We start from the raw sequence: 20804 nt of genomic DNA on the forward strand, positions 1-20804 counted from the left end.
GTTTATTATCTCTCTCTGGAAAGTTTACTGAACTGCATTAAGGACTAAAAAAGAAGATGGGACTGCATTGCTTGCTTGTTTAAGCATAAATTGTAACTGTGTATCTTTATAATGTTTATATGTAGCTATTTTCAAGTAAAGCTTTGAAACTTTGGAGAGCAAATTCATTTCTACTCTGCACCAGGGTCAGGTCAGGGGTACCATTTGCAGCAACTCTAACAATCTGAACTGAAGAAAAGTTAATCTTAATTTTGTATCTCATTTCCTTTGGCTGCCATCCCAATTTTCATTTACTTTTTTATTTTTGGTGTGTCGGGGGGAGGAATTATGACAATATAATTAAAATGGGGAAAAAGGAATCAAAACTCAACATAGATTTTTTTTTAAAGAAACATAATTATGTTTCATTTATAATTCCCAGACTGAAGGAACCTACTCTGAGATTTTAAACACTGATGCCTTGGGGTTGATAAGAGTCATTTAATTTGAAGTTATTCACTGTGGGAAATAACTTGCACAAAAGGAAGGAAGCATTGCAAGATAATTTATGCTAGCAATCAAATTCTAATTACAAAGGAAATTAAAAGCCCATTCCCCCTCCCCCCCACAGCCTCACACCACCTCTGGGCCTTTTGGAAAACCACTGTGTGATCCTTAAAAAGTTCCTCTGATGCACAGTTCTGTGAAATGGATGGAACGTGGGCCTGCAAATGTGTTTAGAGAGCCATACTTCATAGTAGGACCTAGTTCTGCTGTGAAGATTGATTTATAGCCTTGTTAAAGCAGCTAGCAATGCTCAGCCCACAGAACTTGATGATCTGACAAAACGTGTTGTTTCACTCTGCCTTCACTGTGTACTCCGCCTTCATTGAGCACTTCTGACTGTGCTCAAAGGAAAATCCATAGTCTGGTTCAGGAATGAGGCTGGTTCAGACTTTTACCTTCACAGTAACATCCTTTGTGTGCTGGGAAAAAGACTCACAACTCGGGAGCAAGTGCAGCTGACACCACTCAAAGGATGGAATCAGGTATGAGCCATACTCTTTCATCCTTGCCAAAAAGGGAAAAGATAGCCATTAATGAAGTGAGTCACACAAATTGGCATGTGCAAATTCCAGGTTCACATATGGTGTCTTTTGTGTGGGGCTGTGTCCACTTCTCAGGCCCACTCCCCTCAACTCAAAAGATCATGCCTAAATTGTCCCCTGCATGCACGTGGCTTGACTGCAGCACCAAATAAGGTCAGGCGTAGTTATTGCAGACGGTTTGACATTACTCTAAACCCCAACACTCATCAGGTGAAACCATGGACGTTTCTCACTCCTCCCCCTCACCGACCCTCCTTGACTGCCCAATTTGCACAGAGCATTGCTACCAGCGCTATACCCACAGGGTACAGCACACTCTCCACTGTCCTGAGAAAGCCCCTTAATCCTGATGGTATTTTATTCTTTGTTAGATTTACAAAAAGAAAAACACCCACCAATAAATAAATATTTCTGTCCAGCCAAGCAAGTGGCATGATCAGAGGCCAAGGCTACATTCTAGCTGGGTAAAAGAGGGAGCCAAGCAAGGCAGGTGAAGTGGCAAGGGCCACACTGGGCATCCCATCCCGGAGGTCTTCACATCTGGCTTAGATGGCAGAGATGGCTTTTAAATTTTCCTAAAGGATGGATCTATCAACAGCTGTCTGCAGCGATTACTGAATGAAAACATCATGTTCAGAGATGGTATAACAGTTGTTTGGGAGAAACACAAAAAAGACTCATAGGCCATGACTGGAAATAGAATACAGGACTAAATGGGTGTTTGGTCTGTTTTAGAAGGGCTTTTCTTATAGGAAACAAATTAATAATAATAATAATAATAATAATAATAATAATAATAATAATAAATTTATATACTGCCCATCTGACTGGATTTGCCCCAGTCACTCTGGGTAGCTTCCAGCAAATTAAGGAAGGTAATGCCATGTAGGTAAAGAAATCCCCAGGGGCAGCAAGTGATAAACAGAAGTCAGCTTGTACTTCTCCTCTTCCTCCTCCTACTCGTAGGAATGAAAACAGGTGTGCTCAAAATGCTGCCCTTGCTAGACAGTGAGGGAGCCTGCAGATGGCACCAGAGAATAGTGCTGCATCTATGCCGTGTAACTAAAAGGAAAGGAAATTGCACTATTGGGAACTGGAGCTGGATTTGGTGAAGTGGGCACTTTTTACTGCAAGCTGCCTTGGAAGGATTTGGGAGAGTTAGTCTGCTCTGAGCAGTTTGCTTCTTTATCTCCGGTAGCCAAAATTGCAACTGTCTCCCACAAATGTAATAGGGTGAGAGAGGGAGGAAAAAGAAGAAATGTAACCTCCCACCCTTTAAGTTCTGTTTTTCCTGTCCCCTTCTAAAACAGAGCCGCCTTCTGCAATGTTCTGGCGGTTCCCTCATTGCGAGAAGTGAGGTTACAGGGAACCAGACAGAGGGCCTTCTCGGTAAGCAGCTATCTTATCTTTAAAAGACATCTGAAGGCAGCCCTGTTTAGGGAAGTTTTTAATATTTAATGCTGTACTGTTTTTAACACTCAATTGGAAGCCGCCCAGAGTGGTTGGGGAAACTCAGCCAGATGGACGGGGTATGAATAATAAATTATTATTATTATTATTATTATTATTATTATTATTATTATTATTATTATTATTATTATTGGAGGCAGCACTACAGCCTGCCAGCTTTGCTCATTGTCTTTGTGGGTGCCTGATCCCCATAATTATATTATTGTGGGTGCCCAAGCACCCACAGTCCCCTAGAGTGGCACCTATATTCATTGATGGCTGTTTATCTGATATACACTTTTGTTGCATTCACACATTTCAATTTAAACATCTTTGTTGTATGTGTGAACATGTGTGACGTGGCTATAATTGTGGCTCAACATGGTCTAAAGAATTGCTCCCAGGTTCCACTTCCTCTTGACTTGAGTCTGTGCAGAATCCAGGCAGAGGCATCTAAGTGATTTTAGCAAGATGTGAGGAGATCTGCAATATCTGCAACTACAACATCTTCTAAGTGTCATGTTTGGCCTGGTAGCTTTTACAGCTTCTGAGACACGGCTAAGGGAGCTGGGCATGTTTAGCCTGGAGAAGAGGAGGTTAAGGGGTGATATGATAGCCATGTTCAAATATATAAAAGGATGTCACATAGAGGAGGGAGAAAGGTTATTTTCTGCTGCTCCAGAGAAGCGGACACGGAGCAATGGATCCAAACTACAAGAAAGAAGATTCCACCTAAACATTAGGAAGAACTTCCTGACAGTAAGAGCTGTTTGACAGTGGAATTTGCTGCCAAGGAGTGTGGTGGAGTCTCCTTCTTTGGAGGTCTTTAAGCAGAGGCTTGGCAACCATATGTCAGGAGTGCTCTGATGGTGTTTCCTGCTTGGCAGGGGGTTGGACTCGATGGCCCTTGTGGTCTCTTCCAACTCTATGATTCTATGATTCTATTCCATGATTCTATGACACCGGAGATATTGGAGCAACGGAATAAATTTTTTGAAACTAAAAAACTAGTGATCACTTTCCATAAATATTTATTATCAATAAAAAAGTCTGACATGCAGACTTTCAGAAATGAATGGAATAAAGAACTGGATCTTCCAATACTACCTATGCAGTGGGAAAAAGTTTTAGCTTCTATAGCAATCCTATTGATGGATCTTAAATATTGATGGACTTATACAACATAAAATAATATTTAGGATTTATTGGACTTGTATTTAAAAAAGACTGTCTAATGTAGCTCTTTGTTGGAGATGTAATAAGGATAATGCCTCTTTGATACATATGTTTTTACAGTGCCCCATACTCACTAAATATGACAGTGGGGAAAAAGTTAAAAATTTCAGAGGAATATATTATTCTGAATATATTGTATGGAAGCTGACAATGAGGCAACAAAAATGGATTCTACACACCCTAACTGTGGCCAAGAGGCTGATTCTGATGAACTGGAAGAATAAAGACAAACAGTGAATTGACGACAGGACAGCATTCGCAGCAGAGGAACGGATTGCTTATAAACTTTTTCTGGACAAATATATTGACATTTGGAATGAGTTTGTTCAGAATATTGTAGGTTATTAATAATCATAGATGAATTAGAACAATAATATTTTTATATATCTATATAACAATGTGTGGAAATGTAACTGATTACATTTAACGTACTATGGTATACTCTTTCTTAATGTATTTTTTGCACTTTTTTTCTTTCATCACTTTATTTTCTATCACTGAAACTCTTTTTAAAAAAATATTAATTATAAAAAGATGTGGGGAGATCTACCTTATTCTTCAAAACAGTCTGATCTGTCATTGCATTTAATATAGATGCACAGCCCGAGTTGTAGAGGCCAGGGACGTAAGAGATATCGGCTTGTCTGCCTAGTGAGCCTGAGAACTTCGTGGGGGAGGGGAGACCAGCTCTGAAGGAATAATTTCCTATTTCACAGCAGCATCACTTTGCCACTTGATAGGGTCATCTGTCTAGATGCTGCTGTTCTCAAGTTCTTCCTCAGATCCATTGAGAGATAAATATGTAAATGGGGTGTGCTAATGCAGGGAGGGGCAGAAAGTTGATCAGGAAACTTGCAATAGAACAACAAGAACTCGCAGAAGGCTAATAACAGAAACAACCGAAAAGCCTCACTTCCCAATTAGGTTGCTAGAAAATAATGCCTAGATTTCTATGTGAAAGGAGTTGTGAGTGAGCTTGGTTCTGATGCTGATCACAATTCCTAATTCCTTAATTCTTGGCAACTGTTGGCTCAGCTAAGGAACTATTTTCTACTTTCCTCCAGCTGGTTGGTTTGGATTTTGAATAATGCCAATAATCGATACAAGGAAAGTTTGCAGGTTTGGGGACTTTTATAGTTCAGAGAAAATGTGAACAAGAGGTGACCTGAGAGAAGGTTATATGTACTTTTCTTTATCTTTTTGTAGTTGGTTACTTGTATATTTTTTCTTTTTTGTACTCAATAAAATTTAATGAGAGAGAGAGAGAGAGAGAGAGAGAGAGAGAGAGGGAGAGAGAGAGAGAGAGAGAGAGAGAGAGAGAGAGAGAGGGTTATAACATGAGGCCTGGCATGGAGAAAGTGGATGGAGAACAGTTTTTCTCCCTGTCTCATAAAATTATCCGATGAAAGTGACTGTTGGAAGGTTCAGGACAGATAAAAGGAAGCCCTTTTTCACCCAGAGCAGAGTTCAATGATGGCAATTAGTTCAATTTGGATGGCATTAAAAGCAGATCATACAAATTCATGGAGAACAGGGCTATCAGTGGCCACCAGTTATGACTGATATGGCCTCTTCAAGGCCACCCAGAGCCCCTGAGGGGGATGCTGAACTCTTGAATCTGCAAGTAAACCTCTGAGACCTGGCAATCTTGGGATGCTTGGGATGCACACATCATGCAACCGACACCGTCTGTCTAGAGCATGTAAGTTGCACACCCTCCTTCCCATTTGCAAATCCTTCTGGCCTTGAAGAGAGGTCAGGGACCACTGCGACACATTATTTCCCTTCCCAATACTTTGCTCCACTGAATCAGTTCAGGAACAGAAGAGGACTGTTGATGTATAATAATATCTTTGCTTAAAGGCAGGAGAACCGACCCATGGAGAGACTGAAGGTGGAAAAAAGCCTGCAAAGTTCTTCTGAAAAGGACATTAGTAACACTAGCCTAAAATTCATTAAAATTCTCTGCCTCGTCTCTTTTTCTCTTAGCCATATGCATTTGTCAACATATAGCTGAGAGCACAGTGGGGTTCAGTCCTAGGCCAAGTGCCCTGGAGAGAAAATGCTGTGTGAGATACTCTTTTCATCTGTAGCATCTCATCATCTTTCCACTCAATACAAAACAAAAAGTGAAGCAAAAAGATGACATAATGATGCTTGTAATTGCAATAATAAAGTGGGCAGCAAGGAAGGCACACAAAGACTGTGCTTTAGGAGCTGTGATTCACCGAGATTTCTTGCTTTTAGATCAATGAATTGAAAGTTGGAATAATTGTTCAGCTATCAAAGACACCCGTGAAAAATAGAGCTGCAGTTCAGTTAAATGGCATCGCTTGATCCTCTGTTGGTGTTGCTTCCTTGTGACTCCCTTTTCAAGTGATGCTAGCATTGTGGGAGCCATGAAACTCCTTACTCCCTGTGCCACCCTGGCAACATGACAAGCTCCAGGTCAGAAGGAAGGAAGGAAGGAAGGAAGGAGCAAGCCGATTGGGTGCCTGGGGCCAGCTGCCTGTGGGGCGGGGCAAGCTGAGGCAGGACGCTCCACGGGGCCTCTGGAGTCTGCCTGCCTGCTCCCACTCAGCCGCCCTACAGCTGAGGGGGAGGCAACGGGTGCTCAAGCCCGTTTGGGGCAGCGCGGAGGCTGTGGGCACTCAAGCCACTGCATCACTCCCAGGAGAGATGCATGACTCGGGCACACTGCAGGCCCCGCAGTAAGTGCCACCCACCATTTTGTCACCTCCCATAGCACCCCCCCTTGGTACGCCCCTGGAAGGAGGGAAGGACCCCACACTGTAGTTTGTCATCATAGTTGGCTTGTGGTCTGTACTATTTCAGGCTCCAAGGGTGAGAGGGAAACCTCTCTTTATATGGCAAACTAGCTCACAGGCAAGAGTGCTACTGTAAATATTTTGCTCTGATCTGCTAATTTTCTACATGCAATGATTTTTTTTTAATGTGAGAGAGCACTTTGAAAGTGTATGGTTCAGAATTCTACCAGAATTCATTTTGCGAAATGTGTAGATTCCTTGATCCAAGAACTATCTTGTAATACGAGGCAAGCTACGTATCAACTTTTAACAGGGCCCTGATGCCATTAAAACCAAAAGCAAACCTGCTCCAGGTCTATAGGGGGATTTAGGATGGAGAAATGGTAGGAGCAAGTGCTTCATCCTTTCAGCAGCCTTGTCTTTCCTGCTCTGTGGAAGTCCTTTGTTTGGCTCCAGACCCATCCATCCTCTGGGTTCCAGAAATTCCCATTCTGAGAGGTAGAAATTTGTATTTTGATCAGCTCTCCTCAAGTGAATTTGTAGAAAACATGAATATTCAAAGCAGCAGAAGTGAAGATCAAGAGGTGGCCTGCTGTTCCAAGAACTTCAAAGTTCCCTCATTGAAATATGCTGCTTCTAAGTGCCTCTCTCAGTCTTTGCTTCTTTTTAGTACTGCATGCTTTTTAGGAATGGAAGCTGGCTGAGCACAGGACAAGCTCATTATGTTCCTCTCTGATTCCTCACAGAACCATAAAGAATTAAATGCTGCTTTAGTCACTCAAGAATCTGAAAAAACAAGATTCAGGTAGGTAGCCGTGTTGGTCTGACACAGTCAAATTAAATAAAAAAATAAAAAATTGTCCAGTAGCATGAAAGCTTATACTCAGAACAAACTTAGTTGGTCTCTAAGGTGCCCCTGGACAATTTTTTATTTTTTTAATTATTTCATCTGAAAAAAACAAGTATCTGTCCACATGGAAACAGTTCAAAGAGGCGTTTAGGTGAAAGTACCATATTTCTAAAAGTGTGTGTAATGGAGCTGTTAAACTGGGCTTGATAAGTCTGTGACTGGTTCTAGTTTAAGCCCGTAAAGCCGTGTTCTCCAACCTGGAGCCCACAGCGGCTGTTGGATAGCAACATTGGACATTGCCACCAGTGGCCATGAGGGCTGGTGTTGAAGGGAGCTGGAGCCCAAAACACCTGGGGGACACTAAGTTGGTGAAGGCTGGAATAAAGGTTTGGTAACTGGTTTCGCACACCTCTGGAACTAGTCTCAGTTCAGTTTTGCTTAAATCTGAGTTGCACAGCTAAATCTGAATTAGAAGTCCAGAGGCCATTTCCAGTCCAATGAATTATCTAGAGTCTAGAGACTTCATTCCCACTGCATTGCATGACACAAATATGACCCCCCCAACCTGAAAAGAGAGGAAATGCTATAAAATGACTTGAGATGATACTTTACTTTTCTTCATTTGGCTGCCCACCAAGGAAAGTTATTCAACAGCAAACCATGTAGACATAACATCCGGCCCTGATCCTAACTCCCCTGCTGCTAACACGATGGGAGACTTAATGATAATAATAATACTCATCTGTGATGCAGAGTTTGTTTTCCATCCTGCAGAATGAATTTAAGATGCATGCTTATTTCATGGGTGGAAAAATTCACCGAGTGCTCACATTCACAGTGGCTAGTACTGGGAATGATGGATGTTTAAAAAATTCAACCACATGCATTTTTTTAAAGGTACTATGGTGCCATAGTTTCCATTTACCTTCTGAGAGACCTTCAAGCTTCCAGTCACATTCCCATCAATTATAATTAGTGAACTTCTCCTTAATTGTTCTATAAGCTGGCCCATTATATACTAAGGACTGTGATCAGCTGCCCTATTCAGGGGCCAAAGAAAACTCCACTGAGGTAATAAGTACACCCCCATTGGAGAGGGATGGAAACACCTGCACTTGTGGAGTCTCTTCATATGATGTAGATCCTGGAAACCCTGGAGAACCAGAGTTCTACATCACACCTCCACAAACAGAAGCAGGCTTCCCATTTCAGACATTCACTCATCAACTTGCACAGGGCAAAGGGCACAGGATAGAGGCAGGGGGAGGCAATGCTAACATGCTGGTCCTCATATGCGAGAAATTTCCACATTTCTATAATACCTGAATAGGGCTAGTGAGTTTCTCCCCCACCTCCTGTTGTATCGTGATCCTTTTTGCTAGTATTCACATGAATTTCAGCTGCTTGTCATCAATATGAAATCTAGAAATCAGATGCATTAGGGGTGTGAAGGCTTTCCAGAAGGATCTATCTTCATGTTGAAATGTGCATATTGAGCAGCCAACCTGTGATTTGCGATTATCTTCATTTTACATATATATTTTAAAGGAAACAAAATTAAGGTGATGGTGTTCAGCAGTGGAGAACTGTTTGTCAAACAGATATGCCTCAATCTCCCTGGGACACAGCAGTCTGCAGGAAGCTGCGCAACAAGTCCAGGTGGCCTTTTTTTTTAAGGCTCCAGGGAGCTGTGTGGCCCCTGAGTTTGCCCACGAGGTCCAGGCTCAGGAATGTTCCTGAGTCTGGGGGGAAAGCTTGGGGCTTTTACACAAAGGACTTGAAATGTAAAAAAACAATAAACATGTTGAGGGAGTTACCAGAAACACATGGAAAGCGGCTGTATTTGTAAATAACAGATTGAAACTATATATATATATTTAATTCTCAGCCCTAATATTTTATACAGTGGTACCTCGGGTTACATATGCTTCAGGTTACAGAAGCTTCAAGTTACAGACTCTGCTAACCCAGAAATATTACCTCGGGTTAAGAACTTTGCTTCAGGATGAGAACAGAAATCGCGCAGCGGCGGCAGTGGGAGGCCCCATTAGCTAAAGTGGTGCTTCAGGTTAAGAACAGTTTCAGGTTAAGAACGGACCTCTGGAACGAATTAAGTACTTAACCCGAGGTACCACTGTATATATATTTTATATATATATATATATATATATATATATATATATATATATATATATATACACACACACACACACACACCCAGCAGGTTTAAGATCAGAGTCAGAGCTCATTGGCTCATGCCCCACAAAGCCAGGAAAGTGAAAGCGAAGGCAGCAGCTTTAACAGACCTGTGCCATGATCCACAATGAGGTTGTGCAATGTCAAAAATGGTGCTTGCTTACAACTTCCCCTCCACCCCCCCACTTTTCCTTGGTCTTTTAGGCCCAAATCCAGATAGGGAGGAGGGAGTGTCAGGGACCATCAGAGATGCCCCACATTGTCCTGCTCCTGTATTGCCTTAGGAGGCATCTGAGCCTGACGATATTCTCAGAGCAGACTGTGGGCACATTTGCAAACTGGAGAAATTATTGTGGGCAGCCCCACAATCAAGCACACACGAACAATTCTATTAGCTAAAATGGAATGCTTCTTGCAAGACTCATTTCAGGGAGGGGAATATCCCAATTTTCCTTAGGACATCCCTATTTTCATTGGAGAAATGTTGGAGGGTATAGAGTTATGCAACCCCCGAGCCAAGGAGATAAGTAACTATGCAACCTTTAGAAGACATCTGGGTTGGCGCCTCCGGCAATGGCGGAGCTCCTCCGATCGGGAGGAACTTGCTCCGTGGAAAGCAGGGTCTGACCGCCATGGCGAAGGCGGAGACCCATTGAAATCACAAGCGGGAGAAGCGTGTGAACCTGGGATTCGGCTGGCACCTTTTGCGCCTCCCCTACCCGCGGGGAAACCCTGTTTTGGGGATCCGGAGCGACGTGGGGTGAGTGGTGTGGTGCTTCGAATTGACTGCTTCTTTCACGGTGTGAAGCCGCATTGCTGTTGCCGGAGAGCGCTGACTTTTTCCTGTGGACAATTGGACTTTAAACAACTACCTGTGAGTAGAACGGAAAATTGGATCTTTAAATATTTTAATTTGGCACCGAAACAGGAAGTCCGCCTTCCTCTTTTGTAAATAGATTGAAGCAAAGACGTTACAAGCTAAAGTCTTGGAAAGCCTTTGGCAAAGGATTAAATTTCCATCGGTTAAAATTACAAAAACCCCCTTGGAAACAGGAGAAGAGGGGGAAAATTTTGGACCTAGCGAGCCTGCAGGAGAGAGTGAAAAATCAAATTACCACTGCTCTGAACCTGGAAACGGGCTGCCAGAAAGAGTGATGTTTTGGGAGAGTTCATTGACTGCGAACAGAACGTATTTGACAGCTAGCTATAAGAGAAAGATACTGGTTCCATTGTCCTCTTCTGCGTTTAAAAAGGAGGAAAAGTAACTGAAAATTGAAACTATCTTTATGGCTTGAGTTGTGTTTGAAAGGATTGATACAAGTGGAGACTGTTTCCCTCTAGAGGGAGCTTTTGAAACTGTTACAGGAGTGTAACTGGGGAATCTCCAGCTGCAAGATAAGAAATTGTGAGAACCAGAGATTGACCTTGGACCATTTAAAAATGTTGACAGGAGAAGCCATAGTGACTGTATTATGCAAGATAAGCTATTCGCTGGAACAGCTTCATAAGAAGACGGATGACATGGCTTTTAAAATTGACAACTTGGGACAAAAAGTGATTAATTTGAGACCAAAACTGAGCACCAATACAGAAATAATCCAGGACTTGGTACAGGAATCTACTTTGGCAGGAGAAATTGTGGAGGAGAAGGAGAAAGCTGTTGTTGTTGAACCTAAAGTAATACAAGCAGGATCCTCATTCTTACAGAAGCAAATTTAGGACTATAAGTTGAGGCCTTTTATGATTGAATCTAGAAAAAGTCAGACTTTGAGGATCGGATCCCGGCTTGGACTGAAGAAGGAAAGTTGGAAAGATCCCTCTATGCAGGGACTAACTGACTTCTGGGACATGGACTTGGGTCTGGAGGAGATTGAAGTTCTGGGGGCCTTTGGATTTGGAGGAATTTTGAAACATGTCCTGAAACACTTTATGGATCTTAGCTTCAACTATGGAAATTTGGCTGACCTGTCCAGAAGGAATAAAAGTATTGTTAGGTTGGAGTCTTCCCGAGATCTGCTTTTTAGCATTAAAGAATATGAAGAAGACCAGCAGAAGGGACCTGGAAAAGAGTTAAGAGCCTCGGACATAAGATCTCCAGGTTGATGGACTATATGGAATTGACAGAAAGGACTGGCAGAATCCGAAACCAGGGAGAGGAGATGGTGGAAGAAGATTGGAAAATTTAAAGTTTATATATAGAAATACTGTAAAATTAATGAGTGATAGAAAAATGGTGGAATGAAATTTTATGGCCTTAGCAGAAATGTTTTAAGGAGTTAAGCATATATAAGTATTTTAGTCTTAATGGAAAATAAGGTCAAAAATATGTTAAGATATTTATAATATGATAGAAAATAGAGAAAGATGGAAAGGATTTGCTGAAACAATTAATAGAAGTGGAATACAAAAAGGGAGGTGAGAGGATGTCGAGGAAACAAGGGAATGAAAGATAGAGTATGGAAAAGGTGTGATGTATGTTTTTAAATTGTTTTTGTTTTGTTTTATTTAGGGTTAGGGTTTTGTTTAGTTTAGTTTAATGTGTTTAGTTTAATGTGTTTAGGTTGTGTTTTGTATTGTCTATATATTGTATTGTATTGTTTTTTTTCTCTTTTGTTTTTTTCTCTTGTCTTCTTTTCCTTTTTTGTAATCTTTAAAAGTAATAAATATTATTATTATTTTTTTAAAAAGAAGACATCTGAAGGCAGCTCGGTATAGGGAAGCTTTTTAATGTTTAATGTTCTATTATGTTTTTATATATATTGGAAGCTGCCCAGAGTATCTGGGACTACCCAGTCATATGAGCAGGGTATACATAATAAAAGGATGATGGTAGTGGAATAGGACGTCCCTATTTTCCTCGGAGAAATGTTGGAGGGCTGCTGAGTAACAGTTGCTGGGAGCCACATGAGGGGAGAGTGTTGCTCTTGTGCTCATGTTCTGCTTGCAGTTCCTCATCTGTTCTGCCCCTGTGAGAACAAGACACTGGACTAGATGGGCCATTGACCCGATCCAGCTTGCTATTCTTAGGTTTTTATGTTCCAACCAGCTACCCCACCAGAAAGAGAAAGAGGGAAAGAAACATGTTGATATGCGGGGGAAACTTAAAAGGTGGGTCTCGTGAGCAGGTGGAGGTGAAAGACGGCTCAATGGCCAGTCGAGGTTGACATGTGCAGCTGGCCTTCTCTCTTACACCCTTGTAAGAGGCTGTGGCTGCCCCTGATGCATGGTGACTCTTGTGCACAGGTTTGACCCAGGACAGATCTAGCATAGAACTGAATAGCTTGAGTAATTCGTTTTTTTCCACATTTAGTCAACTGAATGGCTGAACTAGTGCAAATGGGGCATCAAGTTTGTGTGTGTGTGTATGTGCTCAGAAGCCAGGGAACAAATTCCTGCTGCAGGCCAATGGCTCGTTTGCTTTTTTTTTACCTGAATAAAGTGGTTACCATGGAAATGGGCTCTCATGGCATGTTTTTTCACCTCTTGAAGTCCAGCAAATCCCACAAGTAAAAGGCAAGACAGGTTTGTTTGTAAGTGGAGAATGGGCAGGGCTGAGAGATAGTGGAGAAAAATATACAATAAATAATTTCTTGATTTTTTAAAAAAGAGTTGCAGGAGGTAAATTTAGCTCAGTATTTACTGCCTTCTGAGATACTTTACTCACATTGAGCCTTGTTTCTAAAGGGATTATTCATGAATAAGGATGGGCAGGTCTGTGAATTTAGTTTTGCTACATTTCTGCATCAGATTTTTTTTAACCCTCTCAAAAGTTCATCAGCCTTTTAGTGTGCATTCGTCTAAACTTTGTATGCAAGTTGGCCTAATATGTACATTTTGGGATACAATTTTGCTTAATATAATGCACTTTACTATGTCATATTACTAATATGTGGATTCTTATGCACACATTTCCCTGATATGCATATTTTTGTACACATGTTTTGGTTGGAGAACTGCATCACAAAATGTAGAGAAGTGTAAATTCAGGATCGCAGATAGTTTTGGAAAGCCAAATTTCTCCCTTATCCCTGCTTATGAGTAGAAATGCCTAGCCCACAGCACACCTTCTCCTGGCAGTGTAGCACCTAATGGTGTGCTATGTTTGTGTCTGTAGGGCATTTTCCACCACACTTTGCCAGTTGTGGGACTGTGATCTACCCTTTCATTATCACCATCTCGTTGCCATTGGAAGGTACCTATTATTCACTCAGACTTAGGGGAGAAGCTGAGAAATTGAAACAGTGAGTACGTATATGACTGTGAACGTGAGATGACTGAGTCCACAGCATGCTTTTTAGTATGTCTTAAGATCACACAGTATTTATTTTCTTTCTTCATTCATTCTTTTATATTGCCCTGTGACTACCGGATGAAGGCCATCAAGATATAGAAATGATGACGGTGATGATGATGATTGTAGGGACATTTTTCATGGCTGGTGGCCATTTGCACTGAAATTTGTCACTTTAGTTTTCTGCTGTATTTTAAATTGTTATATGGTACTGAAATGATTACTTGTTTGTACAGTTGTCTGGAGCTGGAGTAAAGCTTTGTAGAATTTTCTAGAATGTTTAAACATCATTTTGCTTTTAATCAGTTAATTGATCAGTGACCAGCTTTAAATAAAAATATGTCTCAATGAAGCTGAGGATTTTAGCATCCCAGACGAAGCTAACAATCTCTTCTGTTGACTGATTTACAAAGATAAATAACTGCAAATGCCTTTGGTGCTATTTTTAAATCTAGCTATATAAATCAAGAGACAACCAGCAGCTCCACCGAAATCCATGGAAATGTCAGGAAAACAAACGCAGATGTCAGTTTGCAGTGAAGCAGTCAGGATGAGAAAGGACAGGTAGATCTGCGAGCTGTCGGAGGATAGCGGATTTTTTCTTTCTTTCTCTCTTTTGTCTCTCTGTGTGGGAAGGGGGTATTTTGTTTAGAAATGAGGCATGGCACTAGCCAGGGAACTCGATGCAACCTCTGCAAGCTTTCCTCACAGCCCCAGATCAAGATTCACAGAGAAGCTTTTGAAACAGAAGACTCAGCTGTTGCATGTTGACAGGTGAGACAGCAGAGGAAGAATAATTGCCGTACAATCCTCTGCCTGCCAGTCTTGTCCATCTGTACTCCACTCTTCCGACACAGATGGCAAGGTGGTGTTCTCTTTCACAGCTCTAAAATATTCAGTCATGCTCTCTGCGCCTGAGAGGTTTGTGTGTCAGCTTTGTTTCCTCTCTCACCTGATTCTTCTACAGAATGGAGAAACGGGAAGAATGCGAAAGTGACTCAGTCATTGGAAATAATGTTTGGTGGATGGGGAAATGATGTAATGCAGCTTACAGTGCCACACCACTGTTCACCTTGTGTGCTGCAACTAAGCAATGCCATTCCAAACACTCTCAGGTATTTGCACAGTGCTTGGCACTTGGAACACCTTGACAATGAGATATTTCAAGTATGGTTGTCACCCAGTAACAGAAAATGGAGTGAATTACATACATACATCTTGTTCTGAAATCACCCTCTAGATAAGAGTCACCAACTCATAGGGCCCCCAAAGCCCTGAAACCTCTTCTTTCCTTCAGAGAGATCTTAGTGAGTCTAGTGTAGGGCGGCTGAGACTCATCCTCATTGAGTACTTTCTTGTGTTTCTGGCCTGATGTCATTCTCGCTTACTCATCCCTCAAGAGCTGTTCTTGTAAGGAGTTCACTTTCCCGGCTCACCCCTGGGTCATTGTAACCCAGAAAGAGTTCCCTGGCAGTTCCTATTGATGCAATGCTTTACTTTCCCAATCCATGCTGCTTCTGTGGTTGTTCTCCCCCAGCCCAGCTCCTCTCTTTCACTTGAGCAGGTCGAGGAGGGAAGAGCATCCCACACAGCTCTGCAGATACTAGCTCTAGCCGTGTCAAGCCTCTGACAAGTCCTAGTTGATGATGATGATGATGATGATATGGTGTGCATGGTTGTACCCCCCTCTGTCCTCCCAGAAATGCTGTGAAGTAGGCTGGGCAAAGAGAATGCTACTGGAGCAAAGCCCTTCCCTGAGCCCCATGGCTGAATGAGCTTTTAAGTTTCAAACTCCCTATTCCTAGCATGACACTTTCCTTGAACCACTGGCAGTGGGCAGGTCAGTGTGCTCTGTTTACAGGGGCCCATTGCACCTACCCACCTCTGTCAGTGTGGGCTGTGCCACTCAGGTCATGTGGGGAGGTGCACCTTTCTGCAAGGTGTTCTCAAGTGCATCTGCTTTACTGCTCCACGGAAGTGCAGGAGAGCTATTTGCTTATGCCATACATGAAGCATCATCCATCAGTTGCTTCAGACGTCAGGCAGGTGAGAAATGCTTTGAAGCCAATCATTAAAATAAAAGACACCAAAAGGAGTGCATGACTGGTACAGAGGGAAACACAGTTTGTGCCGACCACTGACCACATACCCATCCATCCTGGGTTCTCGCTTCTTGGTCAAGTTAGTTTGTGGTGGGATGTCAGGACCTGCTTGCTATTTCACTAGACAGACAAGATTTTCCTCTTTCCTTTTCCTAATGCTGCTTAAACAGCCTAACCAGGCCTCTAGGAGCCCCAGGAGGTGGGGCTGGGCCTGCCTGAGCTGTTTACAGTAAGTACGGTATGCCTGGAGGTAAGGTTCACAGACACACATCTTGAGTTTTTAAAAAACTCCTCCTGATTATATGAGGAGGTTTCAGGGGCAAACAAAGGGAAAATGTGTATTCTCCCCACCCAGCCTCAAACCTCCCCCACCCATGTAAGTCCCCAACAAGGGTTTGTTTCAGGCTGGCTGGTTTCAGGTTGTTTCAGACCTAACCAGGTACATTCCTGCGAGGGGCTTGGGGTCTGCTTCAGGGCTCCCACTTGTCACAGTCCAATTCTAAAAGGCTGAACAAATCCATAACATGCTTCTTCTTTGTTCTCCAGCGGTGACATTACCTTGTAACCAATCTTCAATTGTTTGGGCATGCATTTTTTGTGGACAGGCATCAAATAGCTGTCAAGTACTACAATTCTATGATTCTGTGAATTTGTCTAATTTGTCTACATTCAAACATATTGCTGGTCAAAGACTTTATGAATGGACAACAGCCAGCCAGTGAAAGGTGTACATCATCTCTTGGTTTTAGGATGAAAGGCAGTTAGGCATGGGTTATTAAGGCTTATTTTTATGGTTCCTAGCAACTGTTAGGCTTGCCGTATGTATTGACTGTCAGTGGATGAATATGAACCATGAAAATAGGTTTACCAAAGTTACTAGTCCATCCATATACACAGACCTCTGCTATTTATTTGCGGCCAAAAGAAGAGCCAAGTTTTGTAAAACTTTAGTACCTGGTTGTCTGGAGATGTTGTATACAATGCTGGTACGTAAATGTTTAAAAGCCTGACCTACGGGGATATATATTTTATAAGACTGGATTATTATTATATAGCCAGCGAAAAATCCAATGAGCCTCTTTTAATCATTGTTATTGCATAGAGATGTAACATACAAACTTGCTTTCCTGTGCACTTTCACTCCTGCACGTGTGTCTTCAAAATCAGTGGAACTTGTGTACGGATAAGGAGGCACAGGGTTAGATCACTGTCACAACTACAACCAATTCGTCGCCAAAGCTGCAGATAGTGTCAAATGTTGTCAACATGTCAGATCAATAGATCTCATCATTGCAGACTGCCCTAAAGACTGCCCTGTGCTGTGAAATATTGATTACCTAGCAAGTCCAAATCAAATGGCAAAAATGATCTATAATAAATTATCAAAGCTAGTTAATCCAACACCTCAATCTCCTTATTATGCAGGCTGTTTTGTTGAATGATTCATGCTCTCATTTGCTAGGACAAAAAATTGCTCCCTAGTGAGACACTGGACAGAAATACCTTAGCTACAGTATTTGTGGGCAGAATAGTAAAAACAAGCTACAACAAACAGACGCATTCGCTGCACTGTTGGGGCGTAGGATGTGCCTGGGAAAAGAGGAGCTGGGGAGAGCAGGGGGCAATCGCAGTGGTTCTTTGTGCCTCCTCCATGAGAGGGTGGCAACATGAGAATGGGCCTCATCTACAGTGGCTCCTCATTCAATCAACGGTTAAAAAACATGAAATAATATATCAACTTTTTTTGTCACAACCAATTTCCATAATAAAATATCACAGATGTCCTGTAAGGTTAATGACCCACCCCCGGATGTGTATTGGGATGCTTGCAGGTAAAAATGGACATCTCCTTGGATTTGGCAACTGACTGTGATGTAGAGAAGCTCAGGGCATAAGGTGGTTGCGCTGGGGTACTCCCATTTATTGCCACACAAGCTATTTTTACTGAACCACAAACTACTCTAGAACAGAGATGGTGACAATGTTTTTCCAAACCAGGCTCAGAAATGAACCGTGGCAAGGGCCCTAAAACCCCTACCCCCCAAAAAAGAGGGGAGTGTTTTCACTTTTCCTGAACATCTGATCCCATTCAGATCGAAATCTGAGTGCAGGATAAATCCCCAGCTTCCCTTCCGCCCATCTTCCTTTACTACAAGCAACAATACCAGGGTCAGATGCTTTCCCGTTCCAGCAACATTTTTGTACTGCCCTCATCAGAGGAGTGTTGTTAATCGCTTTACCTGTAAAGTTGACTTTCAGCAGGTAGTCTTTGTAGAGCTTCTTGCCATCCAAATGCTTCATGGCATCACAGAGTTTGGTTGTGTTTGGACACATGGTCCGTTGCATTTTATGCAGGGCGTGCGCCATTGCATATACTGCATTCACCACAAACATGATCTTAGACTCTTGTTCGTAGTTGGAACTGTTGATAGATAAATGTTTGTCACACGTTTTTCTGTGGGGTTTCCTGTTCTGGAGGCTGCACTGAAATTTCTGCTCCCAAAAGTCCTTGAACCAGGGGTTGCGATGGTTAGTGTAAGGGGTGAGGCTTTGGAAGTATCGATCAAATTCTTTAACTGGATGAGAAGCAAGCTCGAGAGTTATTGCGCCATAGGCAACATGCTCATTGCCCTTCACAACGCTTTCCTGTGCTCCCCACCCATCACTGGCAACCCATGTGAAGGAAACATTGAATCGGTTGGCTGCAGCAATCAGCTCCCGGGAGTCATCACTGCGCATGAAGAGGACGACCACCTTGGCATTGGGTTTCTGGAGCAGCTCTCTGATAACGCTGTCATAGGACTTCCGAATATTGGAGCGACCAACCTTCTCAGAGGTGGCAATGCATATATTTCGGAGGCGTGCCTCTTGCTCAAATGCTTCAATGCCTGTTTCACCATAGTCTCCTTCAGAAGCGACCGTTGACACATAAGTCCAGTTAAAGAACCGTAGGATCTCAGCCATTGCTTTGGCTTGGTAGAAGTCAGGTGGCACCGTCCGTGCAAAGTAGTCATAGCGAGACTTGTCACTCAGCTTGGCACTGGTCGAGGCGTAGCTTATCTGAGGAATCTGGAAAAGCCTGAGCAAGTTTGCAACCTAGGAAGAAGAAGATATATATTAGCTCATATGACCCCATTGCAACCACGAGCAGGGGGCAGATAGAATCATAGAATCATAGAATCATAGAGTTGGAAGAGACCCCAAGGGCCATCGAGTCCAACCCCCTGGCAAGCAGGAAACACCATCAGAGCACTCCTGACATATGGTTGTCAAGCCTCTGCTTAAAGACCTCCAAAGAAGGAGACTCCACCACACTCCTTGGCAGCAAATTCCACTGTCAAACAGCTCTTACTGTCAGGAAGTTCTTCCTAATGTTTAGGTGGAATCTTCTTTCTTTCTTGGATCCATTGCTCCGTGTCCGCTTCTCTGGAGCAGCAGAAAACAACCTTTCTCCCTCCTCTATGTGACATCCTTTTATATATTTGAACATGGCTATCATATCACCCCTTAACCTCCTCTTCTCCAGGCTAAACATGCCCAGCTCCCTTAGCCGTTCCTCATAAGGCATCATTTCCAGACCTTTGACCATTTTGGTTGCCCTCCTCTGGACACGTTCCAGTTTCCAGATCCAGAGCATTTGTTTAAAGCACATTCAACATACACTTAAAGTATATGACTTCCTCCCTAAATCCTGGGAACTGTAGTTTTCTCCTCACAAAGCTGCGATTTCTGGCACTCTTAATAAACTACAGTGCCAAGGTTTAGTTTGGGGAAGTCACACACTTTGAATATTGAATGTGCTTTAAAGATATGGGGTGGGTCTGCCCCACATGGCAGATGATGACAGTTTTACACAGATTGGTTCCAGATGTATTAGAGGGATTATGTGATGAAAATTTCTCCTTGCTGGGTTTGGGGGTCCCCCCCCCAGGAAATATCTATTTTTAAATGGTATTTGCTACCTATTTTCTAAAACAATATATCTTAGTATTCTGTCACCACATTCTGATGCAGATGTTGGCCAGGCTTGAATGTGCAAAGCAGCTCCATGGAAGTTTATTGTGTTTGAGGGTACCTGAAAGGTTACTTTCTAGAGTTTTATTTGTGCTGGCTTTTTCCTGCAGGCAAATCAGCTACTCGAACTTACTATCATCAAGTGAGCAACATTCATGTTAAAATGCTTTTTGACATTTTATCCAAGAAGCTGTAAAGCAGTAGTCTGAGAAGTCACCGAGTTATTTACTCAGGCCCCAGTCAATAGATATTAAAATTATACAGTGCATTCACGGAAATTTGAGAGCTAAATCTGTTAATTGCATCACTAGGATATTCTAAGAAGATTTTATTGCATTCGCTTAAAACAGATTCTCTAACCACATTGGTGCCTGCAGGGAAAAAAATTAAGAAAAAATAACCCTGAAAAATGAAACTGTGCCTGTTCAGAGTTATTGCCTGCCAGCCATCTTGGATATTAAACTGTAAAAATCTAGCTAAATATTCATTATCTGCTATTATAGCACCCCAGGAAGGCAGTGCCTTAAAGCCTCTTATGACTTGATTAGCAAAGCAGAACAGTCAGAGTGGAGGCACTTTCCTTCCAAAGGAGGCCCCTGATTCACACCTTTTTGATGCCAACTGAAATAGAGTCGCAAAGTGATTTCATGCTTTTTATTCAGCTCATAGTGGTGAGGAGGAATGAATGAAAGTCCCCTCAAAGTATCTGCTTTATATACATTATTTACACAATGGGCTGCACATGATTGGCTAATTCCGGAATTCTACTGTAAGCCAATCAGGTTGTGGATTCACTTCTATCTGGAGCAT

At 42.4% G+C, this 20804-nt stretch overlaps 1 protein-coding gene across 3 annotated transcripts in view; it reads right to left on the minus strand.

The window, feature by feature from the left end:
• Positions 1 to 20804, minus strand: part of GRM3 (glutamate metabotropic receptor 3) — a 151592-nt gene that overhangs the window by 7410 nt on the left and 123378 nt on the right. For all 3 annotated transcript variants that reach the window (XM_053407387.1, XM_053407388.1, XM_053407385.1), the window contains exon 3: positions 18221 to 19076. In XM_053407387.1, coding sequence (XP_053263362.1) covers positions 18221 to 19076 — 856 coding nt within the window. The remainder of the gene's footprint in view (positions 1 to 18220; positions 19077 to 20804) is intronic.

The sequence above is a fragment of the Podarcis raffonei genome, chromosome 10 (assembly GCF_027172205.1).
Source record: "Podarcis raffonei isolate rPodRaf1 chromosome 10, rPodRaf1.pri, whole genome shotgun sequence".
Classification (NCBI taxonomy): domain Eukaryota; kingdom Metazoa; phylum Chordata; class Lepidosauria; order Squamata; family Lacertidae; genus Podarcis; species Podarcis raffonei.